Below are 22,710 nucleotides of genomic sequence, written 5' to 3' on the forward strand. Positions count from 1 at the left end.
TCAGTAGTGTTGGCACTTTTGTTTGAACTATAACACCACCGCCACTCATGAGGCCTGCTGGGGAGATTCATTGTTTGAGGGGTTTTCCCCACCACACCCAGCCCCTCCATGCCCAGCAGCAGAAGGACCTCCCCAGCTGCAGACACTCCTGACCCAGGAACCTGCCAACACCACGAAGCTGCAGCTGGTGTGAGGTCCCAGTGACAGGTCGGTGAGCCCCGCCCCCTGCCACCTCCCGAGTCTCGCGAGATCACAGTCCGCCGGGGGCGGGGCCAGCAGGCGCGGGTCACGTGGTGCTGCAGGACATGGCGGGCGCTAACGGTGATGATGGCAGGAGGGACAGTGTCTGAGAAAATGAAGACGCGCGGCGCGGCGTTCCTCCGGTCGGGCGCCTGATCGCGGCTTCCACCGGCCGAGGGGAGGGAACTCCCCTGACCATGGAGCACATCATAACGCCCAAGGTAGGGTCGGCGGCAAGGAAATCAAAGCCGCCCATTTCCTCTCCGATCCTTCTTCCCACACCCACCCCCCCCCCCATTCTGATCCCGTCCCATCCCCGTCCCGATCCCCGCCCCATCCCCGATCCCGTCCCATCCCCGATCCCCGCCCCATTCCCGATCCCCGCCCCATTCCCGATCCCGTCCCATTCCCGATCCCCGCCCCATTCCCGATCCCCGATCCCCGCCCCATTCACGATCCCGTCCCATCCCCGTCCCGTTCCCGATCCCCGTCCCATCCCTATCCCGTCCCATCCCTATCCCGTCCCATCCCTATCCCGTCCCATCCCGATCCCCGCCCCATCCCCGATCCCGCCCCATCCCCGATCCCCGTTCCATCCCGATCCCCACCCCATTTCCTCTCTGATCTCGTCCCATTCTCCACCCGATCCCCGCCCCATTCCCTCTCCCTGTCCCACCCTCTCTCCCCTATTCCTGTCCCATTCCCTTTCTCCGATCCCCGTGTCACTCCATCTCTGATTCCCCCATCCCGTTCCCTCTCCCCGATTCCTCTCTCCTATCCCGCTCCTTTCCCGATCCCCGTTGTATTCCCTGTCCAATCTCCCTCTCCCATTCCTGCCTCTGATCTCCCGTCTCGTTCCTTCTTCGATCTCCCGTCTCGTTCCTGTTCCCTCCGGTACAGTAACAGGTCTCACCCGACCGGAGGTTACAGACCTTCTGTTGGTTAATGTCGCATTAGCTGCAATCTTCCCTCATTACAAACTACCCTCTTGCCTTTTATCCCAGTTTTCTGTACGTGTGTCGCTATTTTAATATATTTTTCCTGATATTTTTGTGTTTGTAGAAATAATTACTTCACCCCTTCCCCAAGTAGAATATAAATCACACCATCTTATTGGAATTAAACATTTGTTATGACAGGCAATCTTATCAGTTCAGTTGGCAGCTACTACTGGATTGGAGGGTTCAGAATTGAGAACCAAGGAAGTTGAAATAGACCTCAGGCATTATTGCTGCCAGTCATGTCAGTTGATCTGATTGTCCAGCGCAGGGAGTGTTTTGCTGAACTTTCACGAATATTTACTTTCATCTGAGTGTTGAGTTTTTGGTGGCCAGTGGGGCCGCATTCCATCATGGTTGCCAACTCATTTCCTTCTACTTGTCCACTGCTTTTGTGATAGTACAGAGAGCATGCTGACATTGAGATGGAGGAAAGTCGTGCTTGATCAAGCAAAGTGGAATGTTGCAACTGTTGTCTTGTTCAGTTGCAATGGCTGAGTATATATTGGCGTCAGTGGTCAGCACATGGAGTAAAGAAAACAGATTGCATTTTGGGAGATCATTGCTGTTTTGGAGAACACAGTAAAGTTCAGATATTATGTCATTTTGATTTAAGCAATAGGTATTTAAGCTGGGATAAATGAGGAAAAAATCTGCAGATGCAGGATATCTAAAGTAAAAGCAAAATACTGAGAATATTCAGCAGGTAAGGCCCATGCGAAATGAAACAGTTAATGTTTCAGGTCGAATGGTTAAATAACTATTATATTTTGTTTTTCTTGTGAAGGGTTATTTTCAGCCTAGAAAATTCTTTTGCTGTTTGGCTTCAGGGCTCTTGGCCTTCAAAGTATTCTTGCTGATTGGACATCCATGACAAAAGGGCATAGTTAAAGGTTCAAACCAGACCTTTTGGGAATGAAGTTCATTATGAAATGAATGTTTCGCAAGTAGTAATTAATGCTTCAAATGGTAATTGCTAGATTACTTGTTAATTTACTGGGGCAAAGAATTCTAGGACAATGTTTTGAGAGAAAAAAATTTCTTCAACATTTCAGTCCTAATAGATACCCTTTTGTTCTGAGACTCTGGTCCTAGGCTTTCCCATAAGGGGAAATATCCTCCCAGTATTTATCTTATGAAGCTCCCTTAAGAGTCTGTATGTATCGAAAAGATCTCTTATCAGTCTTATAAACTCCAATGAGTACAGACCCAACTTGTTCAATTTTTCCCAATGAGACAATTTTTCCATACCTGGGATCTTTCTCTGAACTGTCACCAATGATATATCTTTTAAACAAGGCAAAAAAAACTGCTCCTGATGTGGCATCTTTTGGCTAGATAATTCCAAAGGTTCACTGTGCTCTTGGGTAAAGAAAATTCTTCTCATTTTGAATGCCAACCCTTTATTTTGAGACCTCAACTTTGCATATCGGTGTGAAGCCCCATAAAATGTTGTATCTTTCAATAAGCTGTTGGGCTTGGGGGTAGGGTGGGTTAGTGGCTGGAGGAAGAGTTATGGGCAGCAAAGGAACAGCGCTGAAGAGGATGAGTGGCACCATCAGGGAGGGGTGGTCTTGCTCTGGGAAAGAACAAACAGTCAGCATTTGGAAAGTTGTGGGAGGCCAGCATTTGGGGGTTGAGATTTTCTTGGGACCGATAGGAAGGGGGAGGGAACCAGACCAGGGAGGGATCAGGATAGGGAGACAAGGAAGAGTGTGTGAGCAGAATTGTGTGCATACGAGGTGTCCATTTCTGGAGATCTGGGGAAGTACGGTGAGTTAGAATGTGTCTTAGACTTCCTTGCCATTGGATTAAAGCTAACCTGAACAATAGCAGGCATCTTCCACTCTCCAGAACTGGAGTGGAAGCAAGTCAACCGAGGTACTGTCTATGAAGAAGCAAATTATAATGGGAGCAAGTCATCGCTACTTGGTACTCAAATCCTTTTGCAAAGAAGACCAGTGCACTGTTTGCCTGACTTTGCTTACAGTTCCTACATGTCAACTTTAAGGGCTAATGCACAATGATGCTCAGGTCTTTCTGAACAGCAACAACTTTCTGCTCAGCTTTTCTATTTCACCACATGGGTGACATGTCAGTTTTCCACATTATATTCCATTTGCCAAGCCCTTCTCCATTCACTTAATTTATTTATATCTCCATAAAGCTTTTCTACATTCTCCTCCCAGTCTACACTGGCATCCAGCTCTGTATGATCAGTGTGCATGGATATATTACACTCTTAAAAGCAAAACTGCTGATGATGGAAATCTGAAGATAAAATGGTAAATGCTGGAAATAATCAGTAGGTCAGACAGCATTTATGGAAAGAGAAACAGTGTATATTTCAGATTGATAACCTGGTATTGTCAGTCATCGGTTCCACTGAAAGGTTGTCAGCCTGAAATGTACACTCTGTTTTCCATAGATGCTGCCTGGCCTACTGATTATTTCCAACATTTTCCCTTTTTATTCTACATACTACGCTTGATCTCCTTGTTCAAATCATTGATTTAGACTGTGAACGGTTGTAGCCCCAGCACCAATCTCAGTGGCATCCCATTAGTCACATCCTCCGTAACCAAAAATGCTCTGTTTATTTCATCTCTGTTTTCTGTCCAGTAATGAATCTTTAATTCACAAATAATATTATCCCCAACTCTATATCTTCTTAATAGTCTTTTGTGTGGCCCCTTTCAGAGAAGGTCTTCTGAAAATTCAAATACCTCACATCACTGCTTTGCTCTTTTCTGCTCCACTAGTTACAGTCTCGGAAAAAGTCAACAGATTTGTCAAATGCGATTTCCCTTTCATAACTCCATGTTGTCACTGCCCAATTCTGTTGTTATTTTCTGAATGCCCTATTACCACATCCTTAATAATAGATTCCAGCATTTCCCTGTCTACTGATATCAGCTGTCTGGTTTGTTGTTCCTTGTTTTCTCTCCCCTTTTCTTAAATAGTGGGGATAGATTTGCTTTTTTCTGATCTATAGCATTTTGGAAGATGGCAGCCACTATTTCCATTGTCGTCACTTTCAAAACCTAATTATTTTTTTCTTACATTAATTTTTTACTGATGCTAATTTCTTTGAACTCTTTGTTCACTTCCTGTGGCTCACCACTATTTCCAGAAGTTTTTTTGTACCTTCTGTGAAGGCAGACACAAAATTTAGTTTAGTTTCTCCGTCATTTTCTTTTTCCCAATATAATTTATCTTTTTTCACTCTGTAAGGGACTGCATTAACTTTAGCTAATATTTTCCTTTTTACATATCTACAGAAGCTTTTACTGTCTTTTTTAACATTTCTCAGAGCCAGCTGTTTTATTCAATTCTCTCTTGTATTGATCTTCCTTTGCTGAATCTAAAATTCTCTGTTTTTCTGGCAGCCTTTTAAGCATCTTTTCTGTGATCTGAAGCTATCTTTAATTTCTGTTGACAGCCATATCTCAACCACCTTTCCTGTTTTTTTTTAGCTTACTATGATACTGCAAGTTGCTGACTCATCAAGGGACCAGTGATTGCAATCTGCAGATCAGAATTTTTTTTTGTGATCTGTGAGTTATTTAACTCATACCCCGGAAATGCAAGACATTGACCCTGCGCAAAGTGCTCCTAGTTATTTTAGAGTTAGGAACTAAAGTCATTGTTTTCTTCTAAAAGCTCCAATTTCTGCTGGGAATGGAGGAAACATATACTGTGTAACCTTTGATATTATTAGCAGTGTGTCTAGTTCCAGACAAATGGTAGCTGCGATGAATTGTGCCTGGGGTGATTTCCATTGGTTACCGATTGACCTGGAAATTATCGCTAGTGAGATCTAACATGCTCCAGATAGCTTATAGTGGATGAGATGTACTTAATAAAAATGATGCAAATGGTTTAATTTCAAGACACTTGATTTTAAAATTCTTGTTCACGGTAGCGTAGCAGTTAGCGCGACGCTATTACAGCACCAGTGATCGGGGTTCGATTCCCGTCACTGTCTGTAAGGAGTTTGTACGTTCTCCTGTGTCTGTGTGGGTTTCCTCCGGGTGCTCCGGTTTCCTCCCACATTGCAAAGATGTATGGGTAGGTTAATTTGGGTTTAAAATGGGCGGCGCGGACTCGTTGGGCCAGAAGGGCCTGTTACCACGCTGTAAATAAAATCTTAAAAATCTTAAAAAAAACACTGTAGTGATATTCTCTCTATCTTTACAGGCTCTGGTCAGGCTGCACAGAAAGTTGAGTTGGACAAACTATGCTATAGAAAGGACAAAGGAGCAATTTTAGATGGTTGGTGTCAGAATTGAAAGATTACAGCTATAAGGAAAGACTGAACGAATAGGGGACTTGGTTTTTTCAAGTAATAAAGGGAATAGGAGTGAACTAAGGCAGATCTTTAAAATTCAGGATTCACTGGACAGAGTAGTGGAGGCTAGGATGTTGTTGGACCAGAAATTGCTGGTCCAGTCCACCTATGTGGATGTGCACCTGAGCTCTTCCCACATCATAATTAGCTGACCCATAGGCACACCGCCAATTTCACTGGTCCTTAGCATGCAGGACCTCAGAATCAGTGGGGCCTCCAGTGCTAGACTGAGTAAGCTCTGCTTCAAAGTGTGTCTGAATGTTTTGACAGCTGGGAAGATCTCACCCTTAGCTTTGTCAGCTTTTTTGTTATCTGCAAAAATTGTAAGTTTTTTTTAAAGACTATAAATGTCTCTTATTCAGTGAGTTTCAAAAAATATTAAAATGTAAGTAAATAATTATAAAATTACAAAGCATTTATAGCACTTTGTTTTAATTTAGACTCTTCAGTATATTGCTTTTGGAACTGGAAATACATTGTATTGTTTGATAATATTATACGCCAATAACGGAAAATCTGCAAATATCACTGTTTCTCTTTGGGTATTAATACTTGCAAGAGCCCCTAAAACAGTAAAAATAAAATCTCTGACATATTAATGTTATTTTTTTAATCTTGGTAAGTATTATTTCATTAAAATACCTTTGTTGCTACACAACAATTTGTATTTACGTAACAACTTTACCATGATAAAGTATAAGAAGTACTCTTTCACCTTCATATATGTTATTTATAAACAACATTTACCATTCTGCATGGTGGTCTACAAATGATATCACCTTATTTCTCAATTGTTGTTGACTAAGAGCAATTATTGAATGCAGTAAAGTTTATTTTAAATTGAGAGGCTATCCAAGTCTATGTGATCTGAGATATATGTTGTATTTTTTCAAATAATGAACAATTTATATAATCGTATTTAAAATGGTACTGTACTTCACAGTACTTTGACAGCTTTGCTGATAACAATGAAGAAGTAGTTTGACCAAAAGCTATATATAACTGTCTCCTTTGTATGAAAATGTAAAATTGCTAAGTATTGTTGATAAAGCTTCTGTCTCAGTTTGATAGGCAAGTTGATAGATTAAAAGACAGGCTAGTGGAGAAATTGAGTGTATCCACAAAGTTAGTGTTTTAAAAACACACAGATAGTGTTTTAAAGTATCAATTAACTTGGAGCATTTCTCTAATTTAATGCTAATATGGTAAAGTATCAGTGGGGGGGAATATTAACTTGATTGTTCAAAGATTATGTAGACAATCTCTGAGTTGGGAGTAGGCCTAATCATTAGATGAAGTGGGATTAGAAGGAGGACAATAGTGTATAGATGTTAGTCACTCCCCAGTTGAAAATCATTCATTCTGGTGACATTTTTGTGTAATGTTTGGTAATTTTGCCAATTTGCCATTATTTATTCCTGTGTCCACATTTGTAATACGAACTGCCTAAAAATGTTTGTGCCCCTCTGCTGCTAATGGCACCACAATGCCTCCATTGGTAAGTTAATGTATTGCAGCAGGGGAAATTTGCATCAACTGTTCTGATTATAAACGTGAACATTGGAATTTTTAATGAGATGTTATGCTAAGGCCCAGTCTGGCTGTTTAAATCTACATAAATAACACCAAGTGCCTTTCTCAGCCTGGTGGCTTCCATTTGCCCTGAGCTTATCACCATCTCTATCTGGTCCGTCTTTGTGTGGGTTTCCCGTGTTCCAGTGAAAGGCAAATAATTCATTTACTGTGAATTTAACTACTCGACTATTGGGGAACTGTAGTCCTAATTCCTAGTTTTTGCTTGCCTTTGTATTTCTTGCAGGTGGAATATGTGAAGCTGCTTGACCGGTTTACTTCTAAGAAACCAACACTGGGAACGCTTTACTTGACTGCAACACATCTGATATTTGTAGAATCTTCATCAGAGGTCCGCAAAGAGACATGGGTATGTAATTGCATATTGAAGTACACTGCTTTTGTGCTAATGTCTGACTCTGAAAGTAAGAGTACCCAATTTAACTTAAACCTTCCCTAGGAGCAAGGCAGACTTGGATTAGGTGCTTGTTTTGATGTTTGGTTTTTCTGGCCCTTTGACTTCAATGAATTGCCAAATTTGGAACAGTGTAAGACTGGCCTCTGACAGAAACTCATCCCGTTCCTGTAGATCATGTTAAACTTTGGGCTAAATTTTTCACAAAATTGGTGAAAATTTTTAAGCCAGTAAGCATTTGTATTTGCTTTGTGAATGGATAAAGTTAATATTAAAAAGGACAAAGTTAAAACCTAAAATCTTAATTCCTGTTTATTTCTAATTTTCCATGGTTTTCTAGAATCTGCAGCAAGATCATGTACTTGCTCAATATCCCCAATGAGTAATTTAAAGTAGAAGTTACTAGTGGCAGTCAGGAATAAGAATTCTATTTTATTTCTCTTTATCATGCACTGTTTGGATTTGTTTTCAGTTTTCATTTGATTACTTTATTGACAAGAGAATTGCGAACACTGCAGAGGGATACAATTTAAACTGTTGTTGCCAAATGAAAAAAATATTCGCAGCTAGGCATTTAAACTAATTTATTTTTAATATTTTTTTTATAGATCTTGCACCATCATATTTCAGCAATAGAGAAGCTTCCCCTTACTTCTGCAGGGTGTCCATTGTTGATTCATTGCAAGAACTTCAGAGTTGCACACTTTGTTATTTGTCGAGAACGTGATTGCCATGATGTTTACAGTTCACTTCTCAGACTGTCACAGCCAGGTACACTACACCCTGTGTAAATTTCTATGTGTAATCTTTAAGTTTTTTGGCATCTTTCACTTACCTTGGTTCTATTCAATAGTTGATGCATAGTTATGGTATCTTATCACATATTTCAAAGTTTGCATCTTATTAGTTACTTTAAAGTGATTGTTGTGTAGCCAAGAATGCCCAACTGTGTCATGCCCAGCATAATTACAAATAGGAAAACTATAATGATGAAGCAAATTTTTCTTACTCGTTTAGTGGATTAGAAGACACTGGTGTTTTTTGATAAAACCTAAATTCAAATCCATCTTGTGCAAATGGATAACAGTGCTTTTGCTGGCTTTAGTGATCCAGAATGAGATTCCTAATTGATTCGACTCCACTGTTCATGCTATCTTTAGTTCTACACTAAAATGACAAATTCACCCAGAACGAATGAATTTACTACAAGCAGAATAACTTTTGAGGTTGACATACATTGTTGTCACTCCAAATTGTGCCGGTGTTGGGTGATAAACAGGAAACATAAGAGAAAATCACAACTGAATAAATAACTTGCATTTTTATTGTCCCTCAAACAAGATATTACTTCTGACTGCTTCACAGATACATAATCAGATGAAAGTTAATGCTGAGCCAAAGAAGGAGATGTTAAGAGTGACTAAAAGCTTGGGTACAAGGAATTTCAGAGCTTGAAGCAAACACAAAATTCACAGAGGGCTCAACAAATAGATATAGGAGGATGTTTCTCCTGGCTGAAGAATCTAGAATGAGGTTTACAGTCTGAAAGTAAGGACTGGACCATTTAGGATCGCTGTGAGGATAAAAGATAGTGAAACTTTGGAATTCTGTGTCACAAAGGACAGTGGTGGCTCAGTCACTGGCTATTTAACATTGAGATTGATAGATTTCTGCTGTTAGGATATTTGGCAGTATGGAGATAGGTTAGGAAAATGGTGTTGAGGTAGAAGGTCTGCCTTGATTGTGTTGAATGGCCTACTTTTTCTGCTGTTTCTTATATTCTTATGACCAAAGTGAACAAAGACATGTCTGCTAGTTTTGCAGTGAAGAGAATCTAGGATGCAAAAGAGTTCAGAGTTTGGGGAATGTAGTTCTTTTGGAGGTTGATGGTATAAGGATGTGAAAAGTTATGGAGAAAGGATGGGTGATGTACCTGAAGGGATTTCAGCTTTAGAAAGGGAACTTAGAATTTTAGGTCTTGAGGGTTTGGAACCAAAAGTACATAAGCAAGGAGAAGACTGGTGGGATAGGAACAAGGTAACAAAAGTTTTGGATAAGCTCATATTTATGATGATAGGACATTGGCCAGGAAAGCATTAAAATAGACTTTGTAACGGTCAAAAACATGGGCAAAGATTTCAGTAAAAAAGGCAAGAACAGAAATGGAGAATATTACTGAGATAGAATGATAGATATTTTTTGGATCGCAGAGGACATGGGATGAGAATATCAGGAATGACAAGATATGTCAGAAATTGAGGCAATGCTGTTATGTTGTAATTCTTATCTGGAAATTTGAGGTGCAAGAAAAATAAGGGTTCTCTGTATAGAGACTTGCTTCGGTATCTCTCCTAATTTCTACTTCTCACAAACTATCTTTGTCAGCACACTTCACTATGGGAAACTTCTGTGAGCTTCCAGTTATTTTTGTTTAATATTTTAGAAGTTTGAGCCTTTGCAGAACTTCCAAAGGATGCTTTCTAAAAGGATAACATTGAGTAGTACAGGAACATATTTTACGATGCGAAAGAGAGAATTTTGAGAATAAGCATTTGGTTAAGCACACTGCAGCCCAGCCCTAGGTTACGAAAGGGTTCCATTTTAGAGATATCCATAAGTTGATTTTGTCTGTAAGTCAGAAAATACACAAACATACTTGATATGGTAACCATTCTTCCACAGTATTGTAATGAATGGTGTAGATGAGGGCCAGTTAACATCAACATTTATTTATTGTCTTCTCCTGCCTCGTTACAGTGGTACTGAATCAGGATGTTCCACACAATGGCTGATTTTGACGGGCTTGAAGTATCAGTGGTTGCTACATTGTTTAACAGAGTATTTTTGCACAAGTATCAATAGAAGCAATTGCTTCTCAATTTGCAAAGGAACTCTCACAATGGTGTCTGATTACTGTCGGGAAGTTGCATGTAAACAGGTTTTTTTTCAAGGCTAGTTCTTGTTTGAATTTAAAAATATTCATGGGAGCTCTTTTGTATGTACGGGATGTGCATAAGTTGGGCGTTTGTAACTGGGGAGGGCTCGTATGAAGCTGATTCATACAGGCTGCTGATGGTCAAATTAAATCTCAGTTTGTAGTAAGTAACAGATTTTGGTGAAAACAGCAACTTATCTGCAAAACTAAGGCAGTAGTTGGTAATTTAACTACAGTGCCACAGAGAAAAGAGAGCTAAAATTATTCAGGATATCCCCTTATGATTGTTACTCAATCATCAATGCTCCTGTTGGTGTTAGGAATGGATGAATTGGGTTTCATTTAATGCTCTCAAAATAGGGTTGTATCAGATAGATACTTGGGCAGGGTTTTAAGGGCAACTGGCACTCACTGATACAACAATAACTTGGCCCTATAGAAAAATACAGAGAAAGTTGGAGACGGGGAGAGAAATTGAGAGGAAGGAGAGGATGGGGGTTGGGCTCTCTTTGTGGAGTGATCTTTGGACATTTTCATAACACTCAGCCACTGATCCAGTGCCCAGTACCTTGAGAACAGTTGGTCATCCACTGGGATGTAATGGATGTTTTGCATGTGGTGTTATGGAATTACACATTTCAGGGGAATCTGAGGCATTGATTTAAAGATGCTCAGCTTATGAGTCTCTTTAATCTCAGGGGTTCTGGTGCATGGGAACTTTTAACCTGGATTTTCATGATTGCGTTGAGAAGGCTGCTTTGATCTATTTTTTGTGGTAGTAAAATATGAATGTAGATTCAACTATGGCTTAGAAGATTTGCATTAATCAGTTATCTTCAATAGTACGGATGTCTTGGACACACCTAGAAGGAATTTTCTTCATCCCACAAATGAATTAGGCAAAAATCTGCAGAGGACAGATCTGTCTGCTAAAATGTGTGCAAAACTCAATTATAGTCTCCTCACTGAGGCTCAGCCTGGGATTCGCCATCTGGATCTAAATGGGTGTGTGCTTTTTGCCCAATATACAGGATAATGTTAATTAGTGATTGTCTCTTTTTTTCCCTATTACCTGCATGGATTTAGCAAGACTTCAGCAGCATCACTGCACACTTAGGCACCTCCTCCTGGACCCCTGCCACCCACCAAGCCTTGGATCTCACAATCTGCACTAGGATGCTGTTTATTTTGTTTACTGGGATGTGCTCCCACAGATGAACAGTATAATTTAAAAACCTTGTGGATTTCTCAGTTAATAAACCTATCATAAATTTGATAATGTTCCATTCAATAACATGTAGGAGCCTTGGCAGATCAGAAAAAAAACATTATATGAAACACAGCTGAGTATTTATAATTACAGTTTATATATGGAGGTTTTTATTGCTGATTGTTAAGGAAGTTCCTTTTATACACCAACAGTTTAATATTTATTAACTTTGCAACAAAACTGATTACATTTCAGTGGAGTATGAGGAACTTTATGCTTTCTCGTACAACCCTAAACGGAAGGAAATGGACAGAGGCAGAGGTTGGAAAATGATAGATTTAAGGGAAGAATTTCACCGAATGGGAGTACCTAATGAACACTGGGAACAGACTGATGTAAATGAAAATTATGAGGTGAGTAATAGTGATTTTGTACCTTTTTTAAGAGCCAGGTGTGCCCATGCTTCAGTGGGATCACAGTACCCAAATAGTTATCACAACAATTAATTGTTTTAGTTTAGCTAAACATAGTTTATGAATATGAATGTTGAATTTGTGCTTATGTTATGGGTCTCTGTTAATTTAGCTGGTTATGCCCAGAGCAGAGGATTGGTTGTTATGTGTGGATCTTTAAACTAGGAAAAGGGAAAAAAGAGGTTACAGTCTTACTCTCTGGATTTCCTGTTTACCCATGCTGGAAGGTGTGCAAATGTGGATCAAGCAGGTTTGGAGTTCTCTCTTGTCACTTCCTAACACTGTCCAGATTTATACCTGGGGGAAAAAATCCACCTGATTCAAGGTTCCAGAAGGCAGTCCACCTGAAACCATAACAGAGCAAGAATCAGAGTCTCTGGGGTGATAACAGAATCATACAGATCCCTAATTTAACATAAAAATGTTTTCAGCCCAGATACAAAATAAACCTAAATCTAAACGATATAATGTTTTCAACTCACACTTTTAAGTTGTTTTTGCCAAGGTTCTGTATCTCCTGGAATTCTTGACATTTGAAGCTGCCTTCCTTATTTATGAGAGCTGAATCAATATCCTGTTTAGTTTCTGTTTTCAGTGGGTTTCCAAACATCACCAACTGGAATTTCACTTTCCTACTGGCAGTGACAAGTTAATTTTAAGAAAACTTGCATTGAGTTTGACTAACTTGTTTACACTCACCTTGTTATTTCATTTCTGCCAATATTGGCATTGAAAAAGTTTCCAAAGTATGGCAGTTATTTAAATTTCCTGATAGGGTGATGGAATCTTACTCAGAAACAACTTTGAAAGGAAAAAAAGATCAACTGCTGAAGTGGAAAAAAATGCAGGAGTAGAATTAATTGATTAGATCTTTAACAAAGTTCGCATGTATACATTGAGCTGAATGGCTGGCTTCTATGAATAATGGTGGGATTATATTAAAAGAGACCTATCATAAAATCTGTGTATTATGCTTGTCAGTATGTTTTGCTGATTCATTTTGTTGAACCAATCAAACCATTCATTGACTCTGTGGTGAAAAAAGTCTTCTAGCTTTCCAGTAGCTGACATCCCTGATGTGAAAATAACATTTTCAACTAGTTCACTAGATTGACGTATTTAGTTTAAAATACTATTCTTTGTGTTTTAATTGAAAATTTGGTCTGCTTCTAAAATCTGGACTTCAATTCAGTTTTCCCAGGAACATTTGGACGAAAGTTCAAAACATATCTGCAACTTGTTAAGTCTTAAGTCTTTGTAAAACATTTCTTCCTGCCCTAGCACTAGTGATCAGTGTTTAAGTATGGCTTCCTTCCTTTTGAAGAGATTTGTAAATACCAAATCTTGCATTGCAGCATAATCCAAAACTGAACAGAAAAATACCTGTTACTGTCGTTTGCTTATCTAATTGATACAATTCCTCTCTTGTCTGTATAATCTTTAGCTATCAGAAGAATAAATAACCTTGTGAGACTTAGGCTCTAAACAGAGTCGTAGAGGGACAGCATGGAACCAGTTCTTTTGGCCCACCAAATCTGTGCTGACCATCAGGCACCCGGTTTACACTAACCTGTCCCAACCCATTGTATAAATCCTATTTGATAAGAGACGCATTTTTAGTTGATGAAAAAGAATTGATAAAAATGAGCAAGATGCTTTATCTCAATATTATTATTAAACCTGATCCAGCAGCAATAGTCATGGATTGATTAAATCATTTAGTCTGTCCAGTCTTGTGATCCCCATCGTTAATTATGAAATTCAAACATTCATATTGGATGAAAGCCTACCATGCTTCTAACTTCATAGGGGTTTACTCCCACAATATTACATTAGTGTGGCAGTGACAACACCATCAGAAGAGGGAGAAAGATTGACAGAGTAGAGTATCTTCTCCATAAGTGTCCAGTGTGGATAATGCATTCGGGCAGTAAAGTCTAACCCATCTGGTGATCCTTGGAAATTTTACAAAGGCTGCATTTAAAGGTGACTACAAAATTATGCAGCAGTGTGAAAGACAGTTTAAATAAAAATATTCTTGTGATTATTGTATTAAATCTATACAGTGGGCAATACATAATAGCTTTAATCCTCATTTTGATTCTGTGCCAAAGACTGATGTATATTGTGACACATCTTTCAGTAACAAAATGTTGCAGATAAATGTTAACAATCTTAATGTATTACAGCATGGAAGTTCTCATTGCATTCATTCACTCTTTCCATTTCCACCCCATAGTTTTAAATATATGGTGAAGTACTTTGAATTGTACAGCACTCATCATTCAGACAGCCCAGCAAACTTAAAGTTGTCTGAAAACTGAATTAGTATTTCAAGTATAGATGCCATAGTAATTTATACCATGAAAGTGATTGCCTGAAAATTGTTAAATTTGCAAAGATTTCTAAGCCATTTTAAAGTATATACACACAAGCACAGGAAAATGGGACAAAGAGTGGGCTACATGGTGCCCTCAAGCATCCCCCACCACTCAATATGATCATAGCTGATCTACCCCAGGCCTCATCTCTTCTGTGCCTGATCCCCACTTGGGTAGAGAATCTTGGGCAGAGATTCACCAACCTCTGAAAGAAGAAATAACTAGGCACCTTGGGTTTAAATGACAGGCCCCTTGAAACTATCTCCCCTTGTTCAAGACTCTCCCATTAATGAAAACCTGTCAGCATCTATTTTGCCATGCCCTCCCTCCTTAGGATCTTGTATGTTTCAGTAAGATCACCCCTCATTCTAACAAACTCCAAAGAATACAGGTACAACTTGTTTAACCTCTCTTGATAAGACAATCCTGTCTTCCCGAGAATTAGTGTGGTGAATCTCCTTTGTACTGCCTCTAATACTACCATATCCTTTTTTAGGTAAGGGTAGCAGTTGTCTCGGTATCGCCTCACCAACACCCTGTACAATTGTTACAAAATCTCCTAATTTCTAAACTCCAAACCCTTTGCAATAAAGGCCAATATGGTGTTTGCCTCCTTAGCTACTTGGACTTGCCTGCTAACTTTTTGTGATTCACACATAAGAACACTTAAATCCATCTGTACTTGACTCATTTGCAGTCTATTTCCATTTAGATAATAATCTGCCTTGATTCATCTTACCAAAATCCATGGCCTCACACTTTCCCACATTAAATTCTATTTGCCAACTCGTCCAAATCGGTCTATATCCTGTTGCAGTGTCACAATTTCCTCATGACAATATGCCTTTCTTCCTATTTTTGTATCATTGGCAAATTTGGATTCCTTGCATTTTACTCCCTCCTCCATATCAATAATATAAATAGAAAATAATTGAGGCCAAGAGCTAATAAAGCTGTTGCCTCACGGCGCCAGTGATTCGAAGTTCAGTCTTGACCCCTGCTGCTGCCTGTGTGGAGTTTGCACATTTTCTCTGTGACTGCATGGGTTTCCTTCAGGTGCTCCATTTTTCTCCCACACCCAAAGACATGTGAGTTGGAAGAATAATTTCTCATTGTAAATTGCCCCCAGTGTGTAGGTGAGTGGTAAAAAATGGGGTTAGTTGACTTTAAAGTGAGGTGAATAAAATGGAATTAGTGTAGGATTAGTTTAAGTGGGTGCTTGATGGTCATGCTGACTCATTATGTCAAAGAGCCTGTTTAAGGACTCTATTTGTTATTAATATTGTACCCTTCAACATTTAGTGTGGAAGCTGACTGTAGCCCAGAAAAAAATGATTTCTAAAGGATGCTGGGCATCAAAAGTTAACACATTAAGTACTAATTCAAGTTTACCCCAAGTTAACACATTAAGTACTAATTCAAGTTTACTATTGCAGTAAGTTCTTTTTAACTGCATTTTGAAATTTTAAATTATCCAATGGAGACACAAGAGACTGCAGCTGCTGGAATCTGGAGCAACAATCTAAGTCCTGATGCGGGATTTTGACTCGAAACATTAACAATTCCTTTCCTCCCACGGATGCTGCTCGAACCACTGAGTTCCTCCAGCAGATTGTTGCTCTAAATTGTCGAAATGAAGTATTGTTCAAATTTTCTTTAGGTTTGTACTTTGATAATAAAACACTCATTTAAGTGTTGTTCAGTTTTATGTAAATAATTGGGTACAGCTCCATTTGTATTTGTCACACTTTACTGTGGAATTTACTTTTGATTTCTTCTAGACCTGTAATACTTATTCAGCAATTCTGTATGTACCAAGAGAAGCCACCAAGCCAACAATAGTGGGCAGCTCAAAGTTCAGAAGTAAAGGACGATTTCCTGTTCTTTCTTACTTTTTCAAGGAAAACAATGTAGGTATCTTTGCTGATAAGTGATCTTCGCTGATTTTTCATCTTAATTCCTACCGTCTCCCTTGATAATTATGTGTTTGTTTTAACAGGCTGCCATTTGTAGGTGTAGTCAGCCACTGTCAGGATTCAGTGCCAGGTGTGTGGAAGATGAACAAATGCTACAAGCCATCAGCAGGTCCAATCCCGGAAGTTCTTTCGTATATGTGGTAGATACTAGACCAAAGGTATTTTAGTTTACCAAATGTTCAATCAAGATTACATACAAGAGTCAGTGGGTTGAAACACATTACGATTTTCTGATTTACAATTATTTCTGAATTAGAATAAAAATTCTTCTATAGATATCATTCAAGAGGGTGAGGACAGCATGAAATTCCATTGTGATACATTTCATTGTCATCATCAAAGAACCTATTAGTTATGTCCCTTAACTGCGATGTATAGGTTTATCCATCAGGAATTAATACTTATGAGTGGTCAAATCTGTAGATTTCAAGACTGCTTATTACACCATATTAACATTGAGACAGCAAGAAAACTCCTTTTAAGCGACATAGAAGCAAAGGACGATGAATGCTGGGAATCCAAAATTAAAAACAAAATTGCAGAAAATACTTCGCATGTAGGGCAGCATCTGTGGGGAAAGAGTTAATGCTCCAACAGAGCTCCTGGTTAGTCATCAGCCTGAAACATTTATCTATCTGTACAATCTGCCTGCTTTGCTGAGTATTTCTGGGATTTTATCCATACATGAAAATTATTAAGCTGTGTGTTCCTGATTTTATTTTTTGTGATAGCTGAATGCCATGGCAAATAGAGCTGCTGGGAAGGGGTATGAAAATGAAGATAATTACTCCAACATTAGGTTCCAGTTTGTTGGTATTGAGAACATACATGTGATGAGGAACAGTTTGCAAAAGCTTTTAGAAGGTAACATACCTTTTCTACAATTGTTTATTAAAAAACAAGCAGCATTTGGGAATTGTTTGTTTAAAAATTATTAAGAGAAATTAAAAATAGAATTATTTTTGGTTGGTAAGGTTTGGTGGCTGCTGACGCATCATTGATGGAAGTTGTTGCCACTGCACTTACTGCTTTGATTAACATTTGTGAACTCTACACATACCTTGGGCCTTTTTGTGTATGATTTTGCAATTTACTGGCTGATAAGTACTAGGCTATCGGGCGACAACAAATTTTGTCCTGCTCATTTGAAAAGATTTTTAATGTAGGTATGGAACTAATTTTGTTCTGGATCTATCAGAGCTCATGAAAAGTAGCCAGTTAATGTGGGTGAAATGAGCTTTTAAAGGAACAGCTTTTCCTACAATGTTATAAATTCTGTACATTGGACAGAAATAGAATAACTCCTGTCTTATAATCAGCAGCATAAATCTTCCAAAGAAATGAAATAGAGAAGGGGTGGGGGAAATGACAATTTTAGCTTTAAAAAAAATCAATGTAACAATTGGGTGCATGGTTTAGAGGAGTCAAGTTAAGGATCAACTTTATACTTCTGGAAAATTGTTGATATTTTACAAAATATCTCATTAATATACAGTCACTTCCTATTACTAAATTGTATGCAAATTACTTTGATAACAATGATGCTTATTTAAAAATATTATCATTGCTTTAACTTTTAGCTAAAATATTGCCTTTGGATACTTTTTGTGTATGATTTTGCAATTTGCTGGCTGATAAGTACTAGGCTATCGGGTGACAACAAATTTTGTCCCCCCTCATTTCTCATTTCTTTTTCATTCTCCCCTTTTCTTTGGAGCAGACTCGATGGGCCGAATGGCCTACTTCTGCTCCCTTGTCTTGTGATCTTGGATTAGTTTCCATTAGAAAAGAGAGTGCTGTAATTGCAGTGAATATTATAAAGGAGATGAAATAGCAAACCTCTAAACCAATAACACACAAAAATACGTCAAACGACACAACTTTAAGTGTGAGGGCTTCAAACAGCTTGTGTTTTCATTTGTATCACTAATCAAGGGAAACAAAACAATGTTGAAACCTAAATGAAGAGTATGATTTTACTTTTTAGTATGTGAGCTGAAAATGCCTTCAATGAGTGACTTTCTTACGGGCTTGGAAAATTCTGGGTGGCTGCGACATATTAAAGCTGTCATGGATGCTGGTTTATTTCTATCAAAGGTAATGGCTTGAGCTTTTCATTTGCGAGTATTTGTCATCTTTCTGGAATGTGATGAATTCTTATTATACAATGATTCAGTGGCTGAGCCACTGGTAGAGCTGTATAATTCCTCTGAAAAACACTTTTATCTTATCAAGTTTTCCATATATTCAAAGGTTGCTGTAAAATTTATGACCTTACCTCTGGTTTTGCAGACTGTTCTAGCCTCTTCATGCAAATGGAGTTTGGTATTCAACCCTTTTTTTGAATCACTTCAGCATTTTGCTTAAATAGTTACATTTTTCATTGCATTAATGCATGGAGGAACTTATCGTGAATCACAATAATTGTGAAATATCTTACTCTTAAAATAGTACTTCCCCTACACATTCTCCCTCCCACCCTAACAAGTACAAGAAAATAATAACATTTCTGTTGCAGTAGTTTTCAAATTGGCCTAAAACAAAGCATTACTTTTGAAGTTGTCATTATGTAGGAAAATTTTGTTTAATGATTCATGAAATGCAATACAAGATATTTATATAGAACATTCTGTTCAAAACTATTTTCCTGTACACTGCTGACTCTAGGCAGTGGCTGAAGAACATGCGAGTGTGTTGGTCCACTGTTCTGACGGATGGGATCGTACTGTTCAAGTTTGCTCATTGGCTGGCCTTCTCTTGGATTCCTACTATCGGACAGTAAAGGGATTTATGGTGAGAATTCACATGGCACATTATGATTTTTTGGGCTTTTGATAACTTTGTCTACTGACTCAACCAGCTGAACTTAGTTTTATGTTCTGTCAATGAAAATATATTATATTATTAATTAATAAGCAGTTTGCAGGCTGAGTTGGAAAAGGCATTGGTCTGTGTGGCATTACTTTGTGCAGACGAGAACTGAATTAGTAATCCAATTGAATTATTAATCCAGTTTGTGTGGCTAATTGCTACTGGGATGGGAAAGATGTGGTGAGACAGCAGGGGTGTACAGTAAGGCCATTTCTGAAGAAATGAGGAGGAAATCTGGACTATATATGTCCTTATGTTGTTTTGCATGAATTCTTACTCTGCCATTAAAAATAATTTGCATGGTAATAGACAAGGCGTAACTTCCTTTTTGTTTATTACTATATACCTGTAATGCAAAATTGAGTATCACATGTTCTGAATGTTTCAGTGGTTGTGTCTCATTTTTATACTAGAGTAGGGAACCATCTGGATGAGTAGGACAAGTTGGACAGCAGCTTCCTAATTTCCACATTTAACTGTACATATATTATTGCTAGAATTTGTCGTTCGGACTCTTTAGTAATGGTGAATGCTGATGGCCTCACTGATGTTCCCCCCCCCCCCCTTAAAATCCTGCTAACATCTTATAAGTTGAGAAGATTCCTAAAATACTTAAATGTTTTCAGGTGGTGTCTATCAATGAACCTTGAAAGCATCTCCCAACTCAGGCATTGTTGATGAAAAAATCAGGACATTTCCACATGTGCTGTATTCTGACAGCTGAGTGCTTTTTAAAATAGAGGCTTTAAATAAAAGTGTAGACTTTAAAGTCAACTTGCCTTGATTCAGGCAGCCATTGAAACATGGTAAGAGCAGAATGATGCAATTGGAATTATTTGTGTGAGGTAGAATGCAGGTTTTGGTCTGGAGACGAGGATAATAGCAAACAGAGCAAAGGTAAAGTCCAGCCTTGATGCAGTTATATAATTAAGGACTTTAACAACGTCTCCATTGAAGATTAGCAGTGCTCCGGGGAATGAAAGGAGGAGATTTTTGGCAATTGAATGATTGTGAAAGTGGGGGCCTGACTTACAATTGAACAGATTTCCAATTTTAGAATAAGATCGATGGGAAGATAGAAGTTGGGACCTGTGTAAAGAGAACAGCTTTTAGCTAAAGATAAAATGAAAATTATTGAGTACTTCAGAGGAGTATTAGATTATGTGAATACAAAATAATATATTTAGATCCAAAGGGAATCACGTTTTTCATTGCTGATGAATCAGATTTTTTTTGTTCGCCTTAGGGTATCATAAAGAATTATTTCTAATGATTTGTCGTCTTGTAATCAATACCTGTCTTTTTTTTCAAGGTTCTTATAGAAAAAGAATGGATCTCTATGGGACACAAATTTTCTCAAGGTAATCATACTCTCTTCTAGTAATTGGGGATGCATCAAAATAAACTTTATCATCCTTGTTTTCATTATCCCTGTTTCCCTCTTGAATACTACATATGAACATATGACTTAGGAGCAGTAGGTCACTTGGTCCCTGAAGTCTGCTCTGCCATTCAATAAGAGAGTGGCTGCTTGACCTCAAATCTGCATTCCATCTCCCTGTGGTAATCTTTCAGCCATTGCTTATTATCTACCTATCTCTGCTTAAAATACTCTGCTACCACAGCATTTTGAGGAACTAATTTCCATAGACTCAATACCTATTGAGAGAAGAAATTTTACTTGTTCTAATTCCTTTCCACATCACCTTGTCAAGACTCTCGGGACCTTATGTTTCAATCATATCTAAACTCCAATGAATATAATAGCCTGTCCAGCTCTTCCTTATAAGGCAACCTGCCCACTCAAGGTTTTGATCTGTTAAATCTCTCTTAACTACTTCCAACTCATTAACATCCTTGAGAAATAAGGAGACCAGTAGTCTAGATGTCTCAGCAACACCCTATGTAACTGAATCATAACCTCCCTTCTTTTGTATTCAATTCCCCTAGTGATAAACAATAATGTTCTGCTAGCTTTCTTAATTACTTGCTGAAACTGCTTGTAGCTTTTTGTGAATCTTGCATGAGAACAGAAAACCAGAAAATGCTGCAAACACTCAGCAAATCGGGTAGCATCTGTGCAAAGAACAAGAGTTAACACTTCAAATCGAAGACTTCATCATAGCTGGAGAAATGAGAAAACGAGTTAGTTTTATGGAACAGAGAGTAGGGGTGAAATTGGTAGGACAAAAGGAATAACTCTGAAAGGGTGAGGCCAGGGTAGCCTTCATGATACACTTGATGAAGCTATTGGATTGATAGGGCAGTTAGAAAATATACAAGGAAAACATAAAGCTACATCAGAAATGGCCAGTTCTGATACAACAGAAAAGCAAATTACCCAGAATTGTAGAATTCAATATGAGTCTAGAAAGCTGCAATGTTCTCAGGTGGAGAGTGAGTGGGTTAGAGAATTGATAGGTAACTGAAAGTGGCTGGATTGCAGATGTTCCAAAAGGCAGTCACTCATTCTGCATTTGGTTTCCCCAGTGTGACGTACACTTCTTCGATTCTAGTGTACTGCTCCTGGAGGAACCCACGTGGTCATAGGGAGAACGTGCAGATTGCATACAGACAGCACCTGAGGTCTGCATTGAACCAGGTCTCTGGCAGTGTAAGCGGTCTACTCTACCTGCAGCACCACTCTACCGCTTGTATCCTTGAGGCAAGAAAATAAAAAACTGCAGATGTTGGAAGTCTGAAATAAAAACAGAACATGCTGGGAATGCTCAGTAGATTAAGACAACATTCGTAACATTTAGGTGGAAGACCCTTCATCACAATTGGGAAATTGCTCCTAGTGTGTAGATGGGTGTAGAATCCAGGGGGAATTGATGTCAATGTGGGGAGAATAACAACTAGGATTAATGTAGGATTTGTTTCAGTGGGCTGAAAGCCTGCTTCCATGCCATATGCCTCCATGACTCTTATGTCTGGATCTCTCTGCATTTCAGATCTCTACAATCTCTCATCGTTTAGATAATATGCTTTTTTAATTTTTCCTGCCAAAAAGGACAGTTTCAGAGTTTCACACCTTCTTCTGCCTAATAACCAATAAGTCTCTGTTCTCTAATTCAGTTCATTGTATACCTTTTGATTTTCATTGTTTCACCAGTGGCAGTTATGATTTAGTAGCCAAGTCCTGAGATTTATTTCCTGGGATTCATTCCTGAACCTCTCTCCCTTGCTTCAGAGCTCCCTAATGCTTCGTCATCTGAACAGATTTTTAATTACTTATTCTTAAAACTCCCTAATCTGGATCTGTCGAGTTCTGTTTAATAATGCTCC

General features: G+C 38.7%; 1 protein-coding gene across 1 annotated transcript in view; it reads left to right on the top strand.

Moving 5' to 3' along the window:
* The first annotated feature begins 285 nt into the window (after window positions 1–285).
* mtmr8 (myotubularin related protein 8) overlaps window positions 286–22,710 on the top strand; it is a 39,515-nt gene continuing 17,090 nt past the window's right edge. The window contains 10 exon segments of the mRNA XM_052021111.1: window positions 286–461; window positions 7,409–7,531; window positions 8,185–8,347; window positions 11,977–12,134; window positions 16,357–16,485; window positions 16,575–16,709; window positions 17,283–17,415; window positions 18,539–18,648; window positions 19,219–19,344; window positions 20,735–20,782. Coding sequence (XP_051877071.1) covers window positions 438–461; window positions 7,409–7,531; window positions 8,185–8,347; window positions 11,977–12,134; window positions 16,357–16,485; window positions 16,575–16,709; window positions 17,283–17,415; window positions 18,539–18,648; window positions 19,219–19,344; window positions 20,735–20,782 — 1,149 coding nt within the window. The 5' untranslated portion in view covers window positions 286–437.

This window comes from Pristis pectinata, chromosome 8 (assembly GCF_009764475.1).
Source record: "Pristis pectinata isolate sPriPec2 chromosome 8, sPriPec2.1.pri, whole genome shotgun sequence".
Lineage (NCBI taxonomy): Eukaryota > Metazoa > Chordata > Chondrichthyes > Rhinopristiformes > Pristidae > Pristis > Pristis pectinata.